This window comes from Vanessa atalanta, chromosome 12 (genome assembly GCF_905147765.1).
Source record: "Vanessa atalanta chromosome 12, ilVanAtal1.2, whole genome shotgun sequence".
Lineage (NCBI taxonomy): Eukaryota > Metazoa > Arthropoda > Insecta > Lepidoptera > Nymphalidae > Vanessa > Vanessa atalanta.
Window position 1 is genome coordinate 6,500,649 of NC_061882.1, and position 21,987 is coordinate 6,522,635.

Below are 21,987 nucleotides of genomic sequence, written 5' to 3' on the forward strand. Positions count from 1 at the left end.
AGAGGCTGAATAATCCGAGATTTTGGGTTCAAAACCCGGCTCGGTTTTTCAGTCAAGAGTATTTACTTACTTGCCTTGGAAAATATATTGTGTCGTTGGTTCTGGGATTAAACTTTCCGTTTGTAATGAATTCAAATACGTTGTCCTGTCCTGCGCAGTTAGCTAATCCAACAGAAATCAGCCGAAGGCATCGTATTCATTATTTAATTAATACTTGATGAATGTTTGACGAATTGGAGATGAATGTTAATTGAAATTAAGCAATCCCGACCTCCTAATTTAATAGAGGTTCCATAATCAACAGTCAATATGAATAAATAATAATTAGTAACATAGAACCTCTTTGTACATTAATATCTAAATGAAGAGTAATAGTTAAGAATTCGAGCCTAACGACGACAAAATTAATTTCTACAATATAAATAAATGTGGCTAGAACATCGTCGATTATTGTGTTAAGATTAATGTTTTTTTTTTAAGATGTTATGCAAGCCATCAAAATTCAACTGACTCTGTCTTAGAAAAAAATATTTCGTTAAAATTATATTTTTCTTTTAGAGATCTCGTTTCGATAAAAATCCATTTGGATTAAACCTATATTAAGGCCATGTTTAAAATGACATTGCGATCATGTTGCTTTGATAAAACACATTTTTAATCGATAGTTTTTTCGTCTTATGAAACAAGTCAGATAAATTAGCAAATATACCGCGAAGTTGATTCGCGTAACAAGGATATTGAAACTAATCAAAAGTGACGTCGCTTAAAGACACTTAAAACTTTTCTTTAGAGCGTACAGATGAAATGGCGCTCAGTACGAAGGTTGGAAGATATTATGTAAATTTTATACCAGGAACACTTGACATGGATGGCGGAGAGAGAAAATAATTGCATCATTACAAAAATTACTCCACCAAGCTGCTCACTTTAGTTCACTTAGTTACGAATTTTCTTTTATAGTGCACCTATAAATAATTTCGAGACAAGTATCCATTTTTTTGGTTGACAAAATGTGTCAGATTTGACAGCCGTATATATTTTTTTCAAGCAAATCGCATCCTTACAATATTTCATGAAACAAAGTATATTTTATTCAAGCGCTTAGTTTTATAAATGAAGCAAATTTGCATCATGAACATTTTTAACACTTATTTATTTAAATAAAGTATTGCCGTGCATTTTTCGTTCTAGTTAAGAAATTATACTGTCCTTTTTAAAATATAAAACTGTTTAAGTAGTAAATGTACATGTACATGTATTATATTTCTTAGCGATGTTACTGATTAGTTTAGGAAGAGGCCGTTCAAATTGATTAGGGAACCATGATGATGTATGTTGATGATCTCGTGATAGAACCGGCCACGATGGTCAAGCTGAAGCAAAACTAGCCAACTGCACAGGAAATAATATTATAATGTCCAAGTCTGTGCGTAAACACAATACATTTTTAATCCCGCACTTTCAACATCTGAATAACAGCAAATCTGAATCAGCTTACTCTAATATACAGGCAGTTAATAGCTATTAGTTACCTTAGTGACGCCCTCAATAAACGCTCTAGTTGCCAGTTCTCCAGGGCCATCCACCGTCTTCCCGTCGTCATCCGGACCCCACGAAGCGCTATAGATGTCGACGTGTTGAGGATTGAGGCTTAAAGAGCGTGCTTCCACTGCGTCTGTGACATCACCGTCTAACATTCGCACACCTACGACAAAAAAGTTTTTTAATGAAGCAATTTTGTGTATATCCATAATAATACTGTTTTTTTTTAGAGGAGCAGCTTGTAACACAAAAAATCCGACAATTTTAACTGTGCCAATTACCAATAAAATGTTACTCTTTTTAACAAAAAGTCTTTAGACCAAAAAAGGTTGCAGTTAGTAATTGTTAATTTTCAGTCGGGACATATAAATTGAATTGTATTTTTTAGTAAAAAACCTATATCATTTAATTGCTAGAGAAGTTAAGGAATTCAGTTTATTGTTAATTCTTCTCCGTTGAATTACGTTCCGAAAAGGCGGTAACTCATTATAATTAACATTCAATATAATCTTGTAAAATGAGGTTTCTAAGGTACTTGAATAAAGTATATTTTAATAACATAGAGCAAAAAATATAAATGTATGAACATAAATAATAGTAGCAGTAAATGTTTTGATAGAAGCAGTCACAAGTATGATATAAACAAAGAGTTCTTACTACATTTACTTACGATACCAAGTTGCCGATTTCGTAAAGTCAATATATATTCTCCTTGGTATATTCAAGACATAATTAAATTTATGCATACATTCGGTAAACATTTTGTTTGCCTCTCGATAATTAGAAAAAAAATAATTTAAAATTGGTCGTGAGTGTTCCAATGAAGGTTTTGTACCACAACAACGAGGCCCTTTATTCATATTATGCTTGATATAATGACGCGAAAGAGGCTGAAGACTAGTAACATAGTTCTCAGTCGGCTGGAAGGTATTTTTTTTTTAAAATATAACTGCCGATGATTTTTAATTAAAATAACAATCAATAATACTAAAAAAAAAAATTCGATTTCAATGATACAACAAAAATTATAAAATAAAAAAATGAGAAGCGAGTGAAAACCGGCAACATTTATTTTATGCGAGGTAAAAATTAAATCGTTTTTGCAATATTTTATAAAAATCATTAAAGAAAATAAAATACCGTAAATCTTAACTATTGGCTATTGATTCAAACCCAAGCGTGTCTCTCCGATATTATTAATATATTTCTTTTACAGCGGTAGAGGAAAACGTTGTCAAGAAATCTGAATGTCTCGGAAGAAATTCTAATATCCGCCCATCCGCAATGGAGAAGGAACGATGGATTAAACTACGAATAAATCTATTTAACAGAATGTAAAGCTTATTCATAACATAGATACATTTTCAGGCTGATATATTATACCGACATATTTTTCAAGCATTTATTATGAAAGGAATCATAAAAAAAATGTGGGCCGGACGAATTGAAGCGTTTCTAATCAACTGGACCATCTCGGCTCAATCAAATTCAAAATTTTACAAAAACAACGAAGACAAATATATCTTAAAACTATTCCCAATCATACGATGAAATGAAAATATATTTACATATTATACGTACGTACGGTTTTATATCATTTAACCCACTTCAAAAAAAAGGAGGGATAACAATGATATTTGAATCTATTGTTTTTGTTATGTTCACTTGAAAATGGCTTGACCGATTCACGGTTTGATTTCTTTTTTTTTTCTTTTGTTTTTTTTTTATATTATTTTCAACTTTTATGCATCAGTGCGATTCTGTAAGAATTCAATTCGTATCTCACTCGCAAACTGACTTATAGTGATACGCCATTTTGATACGTGTATACTATAAATTTTATAATTGTTTTAGTCAATGTCACATATCACATTTTGACATTTCACACTCGTTTTCTTCGGTGAGATTCGTGTTTATTGTTACAGAATAGACCTACTGGTCACCGTACATATATTTAAATAGCTTTAGAATATATTCAAGTAAATTTAGGTTAAATTATAAAAACTCTAACCTAACCGAAAGATTATAAAGTATCGAAGTTTTGAACGTTTTATTGTTAGTTGATTCACCGTTCATAATCTTCTGACTATTTACAATCTCGCGACATAGATTATAATCTAACGGTGTTTACAAATTCACGCTAATAAATACATATTTTAAACCTCAGTCTAAATGATCCATACTTAAAATAAATTGTTTATTATTTTACTTCTATTATGGTAGGAAGTGTCATTATATGTATATTTTTGTTTGACATACTATAATGTATCGGGGATGACTTTGTATATGAGACTGTCATAAATATTTCCTTTGTATGTAATATGTTTTATTTCTCACAGCCGGGATAACCGGCTTCGATTATTGAATTATAAACAAGTTTGTATAACGAACGTAATAACAATTACCAATATTGCAAAAAAAAATTATGATATACGTTTGTTTTTACGGGTTCATTCAATCTGTAAATTTTACATACATTTAGTAGTTAGACATACATAATTATATCGGTGAGTCATTGAGACTTAAACAACATATAATATAATAGGGAATATTATTGGAATATGAACTACGAGTTTCTGAAACTATTCCAACCTAATCATTTATTACAAGCAATGCCTTATTTATGGGAAGCAATATATTGTCAGAATATATATCAGAATGAAGGCAGCGAAGTTCAATAATTGATAATCGAAGGTACAATATGTTCGTTAATATCAATATTGTATATATTTAAAGTAGATGCTGATATAAATATATTTATCCAATAAAATACGAAATAATACATTTTAGGTTAATGTTTCGTTATAAATAACAAATTTTAACGTACTCGTAATTGGCAAAAATGCTTACAATATTTCCTCGTTGAATGTTGTTTTACTTTTTAATTGAAAACGAACCAGCTTTTCTATTTTTAAGCATACCTTTCCGTTTTTGTTTTTTTTTTCAATAATATTTTAATGGTTAAATTAAATGATAACTTAATTATATATAGTAGCTATATATTATATATGTGAAAGTACCTCTGTCTGTTGCCTTGACGTTTAAACCGCTGAACCGATTTAGATGAAATTTGGTATGGTGATAGTTCGAGTCTCGGGGAAGGGCATATTTTTTTTAATTCAACCATCGAGGGAATAATGGGGCCTGACGTTTAATATGCTATAGGTAAAGTTTTATTAATTGCATGCGGGTAAAACCGCAGGTTCAGCTAATAAAAAAAAACAATTACAATATGGTTAAAACAATAGTATGAATACTCAATTGTTAAAGAACGTTGCTTATATACCTTTGTATTTTAGGTAGATAAACAGACTTTTTTTTTGGTATTAGTAGACGGACGTGCTAATGGACCACCTACTGGTAAAGTGGTCACCACTGCAAACAGACATAGGTACCTTATGATATTTTAACCATTTCATTCCCATGTTAGAAATGGTTAAAATTTCATACGAATGCGACAATGCGCCACCAACCTTGGAAACTAAGATGTCTCTTGCCTGTAGTTACACTGGCTCACTAACCATTAAAATTGGAACACAACAATTCAAAGATTATGTATTTACTACCAAGACGGGCTTACACAACGTCCTACCACCAAGTAAAGACTTTTTTACAAAACATAATAATTAGAAACATTATTGCGCACCAAGAAACAGTTATAGTGAAAAGAAATAATGGATGTTACAAGTGTTAGCTTTATCAGAGAAATCTCAAGCAATCTTTCCACTAGCTAGCATTCTTGCCACCATTCCACGCGGTCATAATTTGTACAGTAACTTGTGGCAAATAAATTATATAGACGCAATGGGTATGGAGGCAAATTTTACAATTGTTTTATGAAAAGTACATATATAATTTAATTCATATTTAATGACGCATCATATCGTTCCTAAAAATGCTAGCGTGAACATTTTTACTTTATAAATTTACATTTTATTAAAAAAAAAAATCTATAAAAATCTATTATTTAGTGATAACCAACAATATAGGTACGTACTAGAGGTAGGTATACGATAGGTACTATAGGTAGGTACTAAGGATTTATTAGAGTAAAAAATTAACTGGATATCTTTTCTTCTGAGTCAAGGTAACTCTTTGGCTGAAATAAATTCATTTTTATCAAAGTTTGCGAGTTCGACACGGACGGACTTCGGATGCTAAGTTGTGTTAATCATTTCATTATTCATCTCGAGGTAGTACGAAAACATCATGTTCTGTTGTTTTTTTTTATGTCAAAAGGTGGCAAACGAGCAGGAGGCTCACCTGATGGAAAGTGACTACCGCCGCCCATGGACATCTGCAACACCGGGGGGCTTGCAGGTGCGTTGCCGGCCTTTCAATGTATAAATGTATATGAAAAATATATCAATACCATTTATTTTTTAAATTTTTCGAATTATATACGTCCTTACCGTTTTATTAATCTCATTATTTTTATTCAAAGATTGTCTGGAAAGGACTTTCTGTAAATCTACAAAAGACTACAAAAACCGCCCTTGGACGTATAATTATTATTATTTTGATTATAATGTATAGATTTTTCCTTTACTCATTTGGTGAACAATAAAGTAATCTGATCTATCATGAGAAAACTGGCACATTTGTGTAAGTAAGTTAGCTCCAAACCATCTCTTCAAGTAGCTTCTTTTCTAGCAGTGAGATGGATATAATTATAAAAGCACTTACGATATAGCGTTATGTATTAAGAGTATTTTGCATGCATTAGCAGCCTGTAAATTTTTTCCCACTGCTGGGCTAAAGGCCTCTTCTCCCTTTGAGGAGAAGGTTTTGGAGCATATTCCACCACGCTGCTCCAATGCGGGTTGGCGGAATACACATGTGGCAGAATTTCGTTGAAATTAGACACATGCAGGTTTCCTCACGATGTTTTCCTTCACCGCCGAACACGAGATGAATTATAAACATAAATTAAGCACATAAAAATTCAGTGGTGCCTGCCTGGGTTTGAACCCGAAATCATCGGTTAAGATGCACGCGTTCTAACCACTGGGCCATCTCGGCTCGTATTAAGAGTAGTGCATTATATTTTAATATGAGAACATTTAGACATACATTTTAGTTACAATATATGTGTGACGATTATCAAATAAAAAAGGGTAACGTTTTATATCAAAATACTTTTTATGATCTACGTTTATAAAAAACGACAAATGCTAATGAGTCTGGTTGGGTTCCGAAATGAGTAAATTAACTTTGTGAATTAGCGCAATTGTTACATAAAGAAATGAAAATATTAACTGAAACATATGGAAATTAAACCATTTATTTTCTCATTTCATAATTTGACGCGAGAGAAGCAATTTCAGTACTAATTACTTATTCAGATGTGCAAGCAAGTTGGCAAAGAGCGTTGTCTCCATTCTGACCTAAAAACGTCTTATTACGCGAATCTACGTTCGTCTATTTAAGAAAATATTTTTACGAAACTTTTGTCACAGAAAATAGGTTAATAAAGGAAGAAAATGTTTTCAAAATTTCTTTGGGTTTTCTCAAAAGAAAGGAGCAAGAAGTGGGAAGTTCAGTAAAAAAATATATATTCATCTAAAAATGTTTGACGCCATTATGAAGTATTTAGAAAAGTCTTCATAATAATTAGATATATTCATGTTAATATTGTTTTACGTAAATCTTATTTTCTTTACACAGTTAATTCATTATTGCCTTATAGAAATAAATATATGACCGATTAAATGGATTTTCATTCCTTAGCTTTATCGAAAGTGTCATCAATATTAATTTAAATGAAAAACTTCATTAGATATTAATTGATTTCATTGAAAATATATACTAATTTACATAAATGGCTTGTTATTGGCCATTGTGGCTTAAATATTGATATTCAAGGTGGTGTTAAAAAAAATCGAAAGAAAGAACTTAAATATGTTATAAATATTATTATACCCTATAGAGCTCAGGAATAATGCAGCTTTTAGTAGTGAAAAGTGTTGTTAATAATAATATAAATATAGATGTAGGCATACGTTCCAATTCAAAACATTAATAAATTAATTATTAATAAAATTACCACAAATATAAATATTCGATTACAATAGTTCAACAACAATTCTGACTGGAAGTTATTTAGTATGCTACAAACATTTCAAAACGGCTATTTTATACAAAATAAAAACATAAGATATTGAGTATCTGCTTACAATCACACCTCATTTTGCTTTGTATTCCATGTTGAACGTTCGTGTTTGGGATGAATATTACATACGGTACCTTCGCAACAATTTCAGTGCTTTATTCTCAAAGTAATACTTATGTCTCAAATTATCCTCTCTTCGAGAACTGAAACTATCGAATGATAAGACAGTAATTGCCACTTAAAGTCCTAGTAAAGTGAAAATGGCTACAATACAATTGTCCAAGTTAGTTTCCTAGAAATTTAAATGAAGCAAACCAATTTAGATTAATTAGTACTGATATCAGTAAACATGGTCGTTATTTCTGAAAACTACATAGTGCAGTGGCAGCCAATCTATGTTCGTCGATGAACTCAGGTTCAATTCCCCCTTGAATCTATATATATATGTATGTTGTAAGATGCTTGTTTTGTTGAGCATTGTTCTTTTCCATTTCACATATATCGTAAAGCGGCAAACAGATTCAATGTTTACCAAAACGTAATATCTTTTTTGTAATCAGTAAGACCAATTTCTAAGCCATAATTATAATATCAAGTAGGCTCATATAAGCAAATTTGAATCGTAATTTTACAAGATTAAATTTAATTTTACCAACAAATCTAAATGTAAATTCTACCGACAAGTATCGGCATGAAATTCAATAGTTACTAAATTTGATTACATTGTTATTTATCCTTGATGAAAATAATTAAGTAAGTATTAACATTACATTAACATTAACAGCCTGTAAATTTCCCACTGCTGGGCTAAATCCTCCTCTCCCTTTGAGGAGAAGGTTTTGGAGCATATTCCTCCACGGTGCTCAAATGCGGGTTGGTGGAATACATATGTTTTGTTTTACAGAATTTCGTTGAAATTAGACACATGCAGGTTTCCCCACGATGTTTTCCTTCACCGTCGAGCACGAGATGAATTAAAAACACAAATTAAGCACATGAAAATTCAGTGGTGCTTGCCTGGGTTTGAATCCGAAATCATCGGTTAAGATGCACGCGTCTTAACCACACACCAATTACGATTATTATATCACAAATAAAAAAAATTAAGCACTTGCACACGAACCTTGATAAGGGTTCAAGTTTTTGGTAAAAGTTTTATTGCAGGCCTCGAGGGATGAATTTAAAAGAAGCTTATGCCCTTTCTGGAGATTCAAGCTTACACTGTAGATTATTACACTTACAGGTTCAGTGGTCGTGAAAGTATAACAAACAAAATGATAGTCAGTTACTTTCGCATTTATAGAATTAATTTAGTATCAAATATGCTTTAACATATGTACGCAATAAAACAATTATCAATAGAATAGCATTGCGTGTGGTTTAAATTCGACAATTTTACAAGCCTTTAATTAATTTGATTCGTTCGTGTGTGGTTCAAATCATGCAACTGAATTCATCAACCAAATGAGCTGTAATTTTGTACACTCTTGTTAGTAACAAAAGCATAGTAAGCCAAAGTCGAGAAGATATGTAAAAATAAATGTCTTAAATTGCTTGTTATAAAAAAAGTAATTTTATTTTATCCCTTCTTTGATTATTTATTAAACCCCATTTGAAAAAAATACAAAAAACTCTTAGAATAATGTTCCTATAGTACAGGAGTCGCTCTTATTACTTTTTTACTCATTTATTCTATACAATCCAATCAAAATAAATATAAATAAAAATAGAAAGGTGTTAAATTAATTAGTAATCAATTGAAATAATTATATCAAATAAACACGAGATCCTCTCTCTGACGATCAAATTAATTTGTACATAATTCGTATTCGACAAACATTCCACGAATCAAATATTTAAATTATAAATGTAACAGAAATATGATTTCGACTACGAGAAGAATTTTTGCATTGGGTTCCTTTATGAAATTTACATTGCTTGCTTCTAACAAAGCTACGTAGGAGAGTTGAAAATTTAGCTACGAGCTCAACAGGAATATACCCTCTTTGATAGAACCGGGTTATTAACAGTGACAACCATTTCCAAAGTCAAAAACATTATAGGTGAACATTTGATACAATATTTCAAGGCAAATTAAGTTGCATTTATATAAACTATGACGGACTTTTCTTTAATAGATTGGATTTTTTGTTTGTATATGACTTTAAATAATTTCGTTATTTGAAATTATTATATACAACTAATATTTTTGATTTTATAAGTCGAAATGTCATTTGGAATACATATATTTGTTATTTAGTAATTTAAGTTATTAAGTGTGTGCGTGTTTTTTTATATTACTATTCAAACTAGTTAAGTAGTATTTAAGTTTTAAGGAATAATCGCTTTGATATTATGCATGTAATAAATCCGTTAAAAAAATTATAAATAAAACTTACCTATTGTAATATTCTTATGATAATCCTAATAAAATAGGCGAAATCTTACCTCCAACACTTGCTTCGTAAGCGACTCCGACAGCGCATAACGAATTATTAGCGGTTGCTGCGACTTCTCCCGCGCAACGAGTGCCGTGTCGATTCGAATCGATCATGTCGTATCTGGGCTGAGGGTCTGGGTCGTGGGAGTTTACGTCGTATGATGCCATGTGATCCTGTTTTAGATGAATTTCCATTATAGTAACTTTACTAAATCAATATTGTAATAAATCCGTATCAGTAAAAGTATTTCACGACAGACGGAAATGTGCGCACCACGTCCAAATGTCGAAGAAGTAACTACATACTTTTTCGTTACCCTAAACTAACTTAAAGGCTCATAAGCCAATAATTAGTATTGTTGTGTTCCGATTTAAATGATGAGTGAGCCAGTGTAACTACAGGTACAAGGGATATAACATCTTAGTTCCCAAGGTTGGTGGTGCATTGGCGATGAAGGGAATGGTTAATATATCTTCATCACCCTTCAAACTGAAACACAACAATACTGAGTACAGCTGTTTGGCGGTAGAGTATCTGATGAGGGGGTGGTACCTACCAAAGCGGGCTTGCACAAAGCCTTACCACCAAGTAGGTATAATATAAATAATATTACTATTATGGAACCTTTTAATAATAATAATGAGTAATGTCATATAATTTTGACAATATTCAATTGTTTGCATATTTTATTTTTCCTATTTTTTGTCTGATAAGTGTTTAGTTTAAATATTATTCTATTTTCCCAAATAAAGAAAAAGATGTATTTATTTTACAGAAAACAAATTACTTGTACATTATTATGTATAAGTCCAGATTAAAACTTCGAAATTATTTAATTACATAAATATTTTCCAAATTCGAGATATTTTATTTCCTACGTAAGAAAGATGAACCAATATAAGGAAATGCTACTTACGTTCTTACTTATTATAATTTACATTACATACTTAATATTTTAAAATAAAACGTTTAAAAAGTAAGCCAAGTGTTCACGAGCTAAGTTTTTAAGTGTCACATTTTATACAAGTTGAAATAACGCCGGCTTAGAAGGTTGGAAAACTAAGTAAATATATTAGACTTCATTTCCCCGCATCTAAAACGTTTTATGTAAAACTAGTATTTTTTTATAATCTTCTATATAAAAGTTTTATTATATATATATATATATATGTATTATTCTCAAAAAAAATATTATTTTTAATTATGGGGTCATTTTATTTTAATTGAATGCTTGTTTTTGTCTTCGAGTAGCATCGTAATCAATTATTTTATCACTGACGACTATCACAGTACATAAAATCTATATCTTGTTTCATTTTGTTAGCTGTAGATCTTCTGATATATATATTTTTTACTTATATTTACAACTTTCTCAATAAACCATCTTTTGCGTACCAATTATCTTCCTTGAAGGACAGATTTACGTGTCAATAAGATTAGTGATTTTCGTATTTGTATTATTCGCATAAAAATATAAGTATAAAGATTATATCAAAATTGAGAAATAAAAAAAAGAATAAAGAAATAAATAAAAACAAAGGGTATCATTTTTTATATATTTAAAGGATACATTATCTTTTCTCATCTTTGTTAAAAGTCAAAGTCTAAAGGTGAACGAAACATTTATAGACACAAATGATTTGCAAAAAAAAATCTTATCAATAACTTTTATAACTCTACGTATTAGAGTATTACAAATTTTAAAGTTCAAAGAAAGCTTTCATATGTATCTTTCTAAACCTAAGTAACTTAATGAATACTTACATCAAGAACATTCGCGTCGTAGCGTTAATCGTTCCGCGTATACGAATTAAGTTTTACCCAAAATTGCTTTTAAAGCATTTGATCATTTGAAATGCTACTTTTATACATTTTAAAACATGAAATTACCTAAAGCTATTTATTATATTAAATATTATTTAATGCTAGACGTGTGGTGTTTGTACACAATTATGGGATACGACACGACTCGCGCGCAGATGACGCCTTATTTATTATTTATTTAATACCACAAACTTGCACACAAGTGCCAACAATAACCGTACGAAGTTTCATCTAATTCGAATGAAAGCGAGAAAACAAATAAACACAAACAAAATTAGACTTATATTAATGCTATATGAACATTCATTTAATCTATAATTTCGTGCAGGTCTACGATCGAAACCTATTCACAATTATAGATCGTTAAAAAATAATTATTTTTTAATAGACCTATATTCGCAAAATCCGAATAATCGAGATATTTTGATAATTTAGATACTAAATGCTTAAATTTCAATGACATGACAAGTTAAGCAGCCAAGTTTGACGTTTACAATTGCGTTCAGAAAGTGTGTTCCAAAGAATAATTTCGTGCAGGGGTAATTAGTATATTTATATTTGTTTAGTTTTATTTATTTTATCCGATCGAAGTCGGATTATCATCTAGTAATGAATATTTTAAGCTTATAAATAACATATCGAATATTTTTTTTTAAATTCAGCTTACAGTGGCAAACGTTAGAGGTTAGGCGTTCTTTGTTTAGCCATACAAACAGTGGATAATGCAAACAGTGAACTCGAGAGACAACTTCATCTGTATTACATAGAGGGCAGTTTACATGATCGATAACTACCAAACAGAGTAACTTAAGGGTTGTTGTATTATAATTATACCTAAAATATATATTTGTGTTTTATTGATTCTAAATACTAAACACTATCATAGGATTAATATATAACTTACGCGGAAATAATCTAAATTTTGTATGTGTTTTAAATTTACCTCGGCAAGTACGAATGCAATGTAATAAAACATCGTGAGGATAATTTTTCTAGGAACTCCTAATCAAGAAGAAAGATGACCTCTGGTGCCTTTTTTATGAATTTAGAATATAGTACTACTTTTATGAACGTTATCAGAGGAAAATCGATTTCACCCATTCTTTCATAATTAATTTCAAATTCGAATAAAAAAGCATTTTGAAACCGCTATAAATATAATGTTTATTTTTAAAAGCCGCTACTATGAAAACTTTATACATAATATGTTTTAGACCTCCAACAAATAGATATGTACTACAGCGTGTATTCTAACGGCCGGAGGAAATTTTTAGGGTTGAAAATGTTTGTATTTTATATTTATTCATATTAAGAAGAAATATTTCGACATTTATGTTAGAAAAGCAAAGTACATGTGACATCTATACCTATATATATTTTAATAACGAATACGAAAAAACTTTTTTGTTGTCCTTTTTTTAGTGAGTCTGTAAAAGCGTACCCTTTCATAAATTTCCGTTAGACGGGATGTACGGGATACTTTTATAATGATATTGTGAAAAGTCCCCACTAATCTCGTGTCCAAAATTTTATGCAAGATCAAAGTACGCAAAAATTGATTTTTCAGATTTTTAAGAAAACGGTTATTTTTTATGATAAAAAGAGCTCAAAAAATAAATAAATAAAAATGGTAGTTTATGGAATTTTCTACAAAAAAAATTCTTACTCGTTATCTCCTAAGATAATATTTTTGAGAAAAAGCGATTCTAAGATTTACTATACTTGTGTTCCCCATATTGTGCACAGGTTGTGACGTTATCCCACATAGGAGGTACTTGACGCGTTTTATTTTAAACGTGGTTTACCCATTAGGTCCACATATGATTCATACCTATTGTTCAACTATTGTGTCGGCTATTCGGAGACTTTTAATATCCTTTGAAAAACAGTTAAGGTCTGCTTATTATGACTGTAAGTGTACTGACCTTTATTTTGGTTGAAGACAGTAAACAGGAATTATTATTGTAAAAACTGAGTAGCTCCATGCAATAAGGAAGCAATCCTGATCAAATTTTAACTATGCCAGTCTCAAGTAAAACCTTAATGATTGCGATATATTATATTGCACAGGTGCACTCTTCACTTAGAACAATGGGTATGCATCATATATGCTTCTCATTTCACGATCCGGGATTTGTGTCCAGGCCATTGACCTTATAAGCTAGTTACTAAAGCCCACAAATGAAGCAGTCTCCATGTAAACCACGTACCCGGTGGTTAACAAACTCAGGTATGTTTTAGGAAGTTTAACCATTCAAAAACGTACAATGTTGCACCAAGCCATTAATTATCAACTATTGTTATAGTAGTAACGATAAGTCTTATACATCTTCGATAATGTATAAAAAGCTCTGAGCTAGTCTACTCATAGCTACTCGAAATAAGTTGATATACAAGAAAGCATAATGTTAGATGTAATTTAGGATTGTTTTCATCAACTTTTCAAAAATAAATTTGCCATTAGGTAGGTCATATAGGTCTTCAAACAAAAGTTTATCTTAGATCTTCATTCATTTTAACATGTAATGTTCATATGAAATGCAGTCCAAGGAAAAGACGAACTTTAGAAGATGCCTTCAGAAAAACATCTCATCGACATTGATATTTCAGCGTTTATGCACTCTTAGTGACCAAGTTTCTGATACAAATAATCACAACGCCCTTTATTACTATAACTGTTACACCGACGGGTTTTTTCATGGCTCAAGTTTTAGTTTCAAATTGACAAGTCAGATATCAAATTTTGTCAAGGAGATCTCTAGTCTTTAACTTTGCTGCGTGTTTCCAGTTTTGGTCCTATCAATTTTGTTGGTATTGAAATAACGCTGTTTAGATTAAAAATTTGGCTCCACTGGTTTTCATACGTGTACAATCCTCGAATCATCATCATCATCAGCCTTCCGGCTTAGTGTCTATGACTACATCTCTTTGTAGCTAGCGATAAAAGTTTTGAGTCCAGTGTGTTCTTATTTTCTTCCAACCTGGTATTAGGTTTTGCGTACCTGGTATTAGAGAATTGGTAAAGGAATCTGTATCATGGACTGTAATTCTTCCTTTCACATTGCTAACAAGTCTTAAATTTTGTGGATACAACCTGAATTAATGTAAAATATCAGTAAACAGCTTTTAAAACATTCTGTACATTGAATTAAATTTACTTCAGAAATCGTAAAATCTGATATAGAACAATACCGAATCAGGGCGAAGATAAACTAAGTAAATATAAATAAAGACTGTCAATATTATTGTTGTCGTTTCTATATTGTTTCTTCTAAGATTATTTTATCTTGTCGAAATTGATATCTCATTTGAAATTTATCCTGAAATGTACGTAAAATTACACGCATATTGTGTTTTAAGATGTAATCAGTAAATCATTCAGAATCTTCAATATTATTCTGATCTACTGAAATTAAAAACTTCGACACCGAGTTGTACCGAATTTTTCAACATAAATTTGAAATTTAATTAATCAATTACTCAAATATTTTAATTTAATATTTCCATTTCGTATTTTTTGATGAAATTATTACGGATATTTAATAAAGTAACTGGGCGATTTGCTCGAAAAGGTTAGTTTTTTTAAGAAAGACTAGGTGTCTTTCCTAGAGAGCGAATGAAAATTAAAAAGTAAAACTTTAAATGTTGAGTCGTTGAATTTTTTAGAACAGTTACCGAGATACAATAAAAAAAATCGGAATTATATACTACATAAATATATACAATAATTTCTATACATAAATCAAATTAGCTACATCAAACTCAAATATCAAGATCAAAACTTTGTCGCTGACGGTAATTTGTAAAGTAACACTCTCAGGCCCCATATGTGCCATAACACATCAAACGATCTTTCATTTTAAGTGTTCATATTGTTTATTAATGTATAATTCTCATCTACTTATAACACAGATGAAACGCTTATGCGCCGATTCGAAACATCGCACATGCAGCCGTAATAGCACTGACCTAATTACCCGTTTTTCCAAACCAACATTGAGATTAAAGCCCCACACGAGATGAATCGTGTAATTTCAAACTCAACTGCCTTTGTACGTGAATCTTGCTGAAAGCGGTGAAACACACCCTCAGCTTTTGCTATAATCACGTGGGATACAAACAACAATAAGTATTGAATACCTGTTTATTGAAACTAGTTTCAAGTTTAGGATGTAATGCTAATGGACAACTATTATTTTTGATTATCCGACATTACCCAAACGTTAGGTACACTGCGGTGTTTGAGGAGCTTACAAAAACGAGATGTACGATTTTTAATTTGATCTTACGTCGCCTAGTTGTCACGGAATACAGGACTTTATTACGAATCAAAAATATATGTATTTAAATGTGGATTTAATTTTATTACAGACTCAGTATAATATTTAGTATATGAAAAAAGTAAACGTTTACAAAAAAACATGTTCAATTTTCCCAAGTCATAAACGAAAGCAGTACTAACAATACGAAACCTACAATTTCAAACTAAAGCTACTTTGTTCTTAAATGTCACTTGTACGAACGCCAACCTATTTATTTAATACTGTAGTACTTGCCCGAAGAACGATTTATACAAACAAACGCCTTTGACTTCAAACCACGAGTATGCTCTGCAATGTTGCCTTGCGAAGTCAAAACTAAGATTAATTATTTTGAATGTCTACTTTAGCTGATAGACGCTATATATTTAGCTCCCACAATTTCTTATACTTTTGCTAAGTTAAAATAAGCAATCTCGATTAAATGTTACAATATTAAAAATAAATACGACCGGACAGTTCTCTCTTATAAAATTAAAACAAATTAAATATCTACAGTGTTACTCCAAAGTAATACAGTATATAAGACAAAATACTATGAAAATAACTTAAATATACTAGTCGAGCAGTATCAATATAATGTGGTTGTCTAACTTTTCTAGCCACGTATACCGTGGTGCTGAGTTTTCCTGTTGGAGACTTAATGAGGATTTCACTAAAGTTTCGAATCTGTCATCACTACTGTTTAATGATATATATTTTATTTTTGTTTTCTAACATTTTGTAGGGATTAAAACTTCACGTTTTGTTTTTTTTTAAGCATAACTAAATTATTTACTGTGAGCCAATTGGGTATCCTTGAATAACATACGAAATATACGAATGAACATTGTGCTATCATAGTTGTTTTTTCCGACAATCTTGAATATTAATCAAGTATCGTCAGCGTACAATAAAACATCATAAATACCTTTAAAATAGAAAGTGAAATCACTTAAATATACTAAAAATAAAAACACACCTAAAATTGATCCTTGTGGATTATTCATGTGGAATAAAGGAAAAAAAAAATGCTAATGCAAAGATCCAGAGACCTTTATTCCATTAATCATAATTTGTTGAACTTTTTGACTTAAGTATGACATTATGAGATCCTTAACACAGTAATATTTTTATTATTTTAAAGCCTTAAAACTTATATAAAAGCCTTCATTTGAAAACCCTAAACGTAAATTATATATTTATTTTATTATTTTTTACAGATTTTCTATCATTCATTATGAAGATTTACTCTCAATATGCATACAACCTGAGAATAATTTCTTATTGATTGATTGATTTCTTATTAATGATAAAATTATTAATCGACAAACCCATCACCAGAGGGCCAATCCCCTTGGCGGTCAATCAGAAATCGTTAACGCTATTGCTAATAACGTAAGTGCGGCACCAATTAGTTATCGGTATATTAACTTGAAAGCATGCCAACGCGACTACGCCCGCCACGCGAGGAATCTATTCATAACCGTGGAATATGAGAATAATTCGACGCCACTATTTACCGGAATTATATACATTCGAGTAAAAAAGATTTAGACTATTCATTAAACAAATTTTTAATCCGCATTAATAATCACTTGGTGCTTTGTGCTATCCCGTCTGGGTAGGTACCACCCGCTTATCAGATATTCTACCATCGAACAGTAGTGTTATTGTCTATGGGCGGTGAGCACTTACCATCAGGTTACCTTGGCTCATCCGCCTTACTATATCATAAAAAAACTCATCTATCTCAACTAAAATAATTGGCAACATCACCGAGAGTAATTTTTTGTTATATATCAGGTACGATTTTTTTTTTTCGGTTGGTCTGAAGCAATAAGTAGTGATGATATTAGTTATATACTTAAAGACAATACCCAAGCTCTAAAAACACCTACGGATAAGCCTCTCTGCCGAAAACCACACGATATTATTTGTTATAGGATATGATCTGTTATTAAGGATCACTGGTTCATAGTTGCTTGAACTTTAATCAAAATTTCGATATCAAATATTATATTAAATTAGTCTTATAATTTAAATCATCCAATTTAACTTTTCAGTGTTTAGTCTGTGTGCGTGCGTTCGCGTGTGTGTGTGTGTTGTTCTTTCCATACTCATAGTAACTATAAATTAATAATACGGTAATATAAAATAGTAATAATCTAAAACTTTATTTACAACAGTACAATATCGACATATCCCTTACTTTTATTAAATAAATAATAGGATATTTCAACCCGTCATAATTATTATGGTTTTGTTTATGTCAATTAAAAAATATATCTTGTAGAACAAATATAGGCATAAACTTACATAGTTGGCTATTAAATCCGGGTGGTCAGTTTCTAAGCCGTCATCAAGGATGGTGACCACTACGCCTCTGCCAGTAATGCCTTCCCGCCACGCGGGTATCACGTTCATATCCAAGCCGCCACCACGGTTCTGTAAAAAAAATGTATGTTATTTCATGAGCAAGCAAAAAGGTTTCTTAAAACGAACGTTATGTTAGTGTAAGTAAAATATCATATTTTGAAACCATACAAAATATTTATTATAAAACATCTACAAAGTCTGTATTATAAACCAACGAAATCATATTATACCTACATATATTTCTACGAACCGGTTGTATCTCAACATTTAACTTATCTTTCATAATGACGATTCAAATGTGTCTGTACTGAACTTGAATAATATATATTTGAATATTAAATGATTTTTAATAAGAAATGTCGTGTAACCTATACGGTCTCCCCTTTTCATTTCGTTTCAAATGTAATTGGAACTTCGTTTTGTCTTCAATTGCGGATTACTCATATATTTATACATTGCTTTCTTTCTGAACAGATTTTGTCAGAACTTAATATATTCACGACTTATGTACTACAAATTGATACGCTACATTCGTGTTTATATATTATATTCATCACATATATTTTATGGAATTTCGTCGTGTATTAGATTAAGATATATTATTGCTTTTCGTGGTTTTAGACACCGTTCAAATCAAATTTCAACAAAAATCTAACGTACCCAAATTACCAATATTATAATGTTATTTAAACCTTACTAGATATATAAAAGTTAAAAAAAAAAGTATATTTCTGAAAATCTTTATGCAGGCATAACAAATAAGACCTAATGAACATAAATATAAATTATTAGTCTACGATTTTTATGAATGATAAACACTTCTTTCTATATCGTCTGTGTGTGTTATTCTCATTGCAAGCGTGTTCTAAAGATACAACCTAATATTTATATTCTTGTCTTTAAGTTAAAAGCTTGAGGTTTAATACTGAAACTTTTTTAATGTTGCTTTATGATATTGGTATGGGTACGGGCAAATGAGCCACCTTATGGTAAGTGGTCAAAACAGCCTATAGACGATTTTCGATACCATAAAAACTCAAAAGTGACATTATGAATGTGATTTTTCGATTTGGTACAAATTTCACATTTGTTAAGTATGTACTTCGCTGGAAACGCAAGCCTAATTTTTTTTATAATCTTAGATTTATATTTTTATAAAAATACCAACATCTTTGAAATTAAATTCATATTCATAACCAGGCAAAACAAATTAAAGTACGCTCTACATATTTTCCTAGCGTGTTTTGTTGAACAGCTTCTATTTAATTATAAAACTATTGAATTTGAAGGTTTTATATTAAATGTCGATAAGAACGTTTCCAAATATTTCTTTACTGATAGTTTTTATGGGACTAATACACGTGATATTTAACTGTTCTCTAGAATATTAGAGCATCTTTTATCAAGTAGAGTGATTATTCAAAAAAAAAAAAAAAGAATGGATATACAATTACTGTAATATAATGTAAAATAAGAATTGTAAAAATACTAAAGTTGTTTTAAAACAGCGTTATATTTATAAATCAAATTTCAAATTATATTATTTAATAAGATCATATTCCATATTTAAAATCAAATGAATTTACAACTAAAATAGGTCTGTAAACAAAAAAAAAGGCATTTTGAAGAACTAAACGGTAAATCCATTCAAAATATTCTTCAATTTATTCAGTCTTGATGAATTTAAATATGATACTAAGTGAAATAATAAATTGTAAAAAATATTTTTTTTAATTGTCTACCATTTAACTTTTGATGACAAATATAATAATATCTGAAGTAAATAAAAGGTGAATGGACATCGCACCAAGGCCAAAACTTATAAAAAGAATATCATTTGTATTCCCACAGAAGGGATTTCATTTTAATTTAGTAAAAGCGAGCCGAACATAATAATTTGATACTTCATTCAAATTAAATCTCATCAAACGTTTACTTAAGTTACTTATATTAAATATATATGAAAACATATTTGTGTTAATATTTTTCGGCTAAAGTTACTTTTATTAATTTTTTGTAATAAAATTTAGTCGAAGAACTTGTTCGTCCTTGTCTGTTATCTTAATTTGTATCCGCGAAATTTGTTTTTATCCATTTCCATTCATTATTTCATCATCTTCTTTACATAGTATAAAACAAAGTCGCTTTTTCTGTCCCTATGTCCCTTTGTATGCTGAAATCTTTAAAACTACGCAACGGATTTTGATACGGTTTTTTTAAATAGATAGAGTGATTCGAGAGGAAGGTTTTTGTATATAATACATAGACAATATAGTTAAGTAACACTGATAGTTTTAAAAGTTTCTAATGTGATGTCGTAAATTTATACATTTTTTTCGCTTACATTGTAAACGCTGGCTGAACCCTACTAGATAGATAAAAATAATGTACTACAGAATTGTACACCTTAAAACGGTCTTCAAAAAAGTCCGGGATGATATATGTCTATCTTTTAGGGATTACCCACATTGCACCCGTGCGAAGCCGGGGTGGGTCGCTAGTAAGCGTATAAAACTCTAAAGAATTATATATTTTTTTATAGTTTCAACTTTAAAATTGGAGTTTAAAATTTACGAGCGTAGAGGAAAAGTTTTGATTAAAGTTAAAGTCTTGATAATTCTAAGGACATAAACTTTATCCGACACTTAATTTTTCTTATTATATGGCTTGTTACGAGACGTCTTACGACCGAGATGACCTAAGTCGGGGCGCGTGAATCTTAACCGAATACTTCTGAATTCTCATGTACAAAACTTGCATGTGTCAAATATGTTTTGTACCCATTATATGTTTCCTCAAAAGATTTACCAGGTGATAAAACTTTTTGACATTTAGTGATCTAAGCAAAACACTAATTTTAGGTTGTGTAGTAAGTACTAAAAAAAAATAATTAATAAGATATTTTATTGTAAACTCAATTTCGCCAACGATTTAGTTAGAATTTATTAAAGATTTTACATTTAGAAAGATAATGTCATATTACAGTCTCGCTTCTTTATTAGGTACTAATCGCAATTATGAGTTACGTTTAAAATAAATGCACTACAGTTATTCTATATTCAAATTACAAATTTAATATATCAGTACCTTTTTTTTATCAAATCGGAAATGATTTTGTATTGACATTTATTCCGCCTATAAATAGGATAGAAAAAGGCATTACAGTACAGTGCAGTTTACAAAATTTCAGAGGCAAAAAAATTGCTAAACTCATCTGAAAAACAAAGTTTGAGTTGATTCGTGTCAAATCATAGATCAAAGATCAAATTATGCATAACATTTTATTCGAAAATTCGCTCAGTAAAAATATATTTGTAATTATTGTTCAAACCCTACAGAATAACTTTTTTTTTTTTGAATTTTTAATAGAATGCCAAGGCAAGGACTCCTC

General features: G+C 30.3%; 1 protein-coding gene across 7 annotated transcripts in view; it reads right to left on the minus strand.

Moving 5' to 3' along the window:
• Positions 1–21,987, minus strand: part of LOC125067953 (furin-like protease 1) — a 163,959-nt gene that overhangs the window by 16,046 nt on the left and 125,926 nt on the right. For all 7 annotated transcript variants that reach the window (XM_047676884.1, XM_047676883.1, XM_047676887.1 and 4 more), the window contains exons 5-7: positions 18,537–18,665; positions 10,103–10,268; positions 1,533–1,705 (exon numbers count right to left, since the gene is read on the minus strand). In XM_047676884.1, coding sequence (XP_047532840.1) covers positions 1,533–1,705; positions 10,103–10,268; positions 18,537–18,665 — 468 coding nt within the window. The remainder of the gene's footprint in view (positions 1–1,532; positions 1,706–10,102; positions 10,269–18,536; positions 18,666–21,987) is intronic.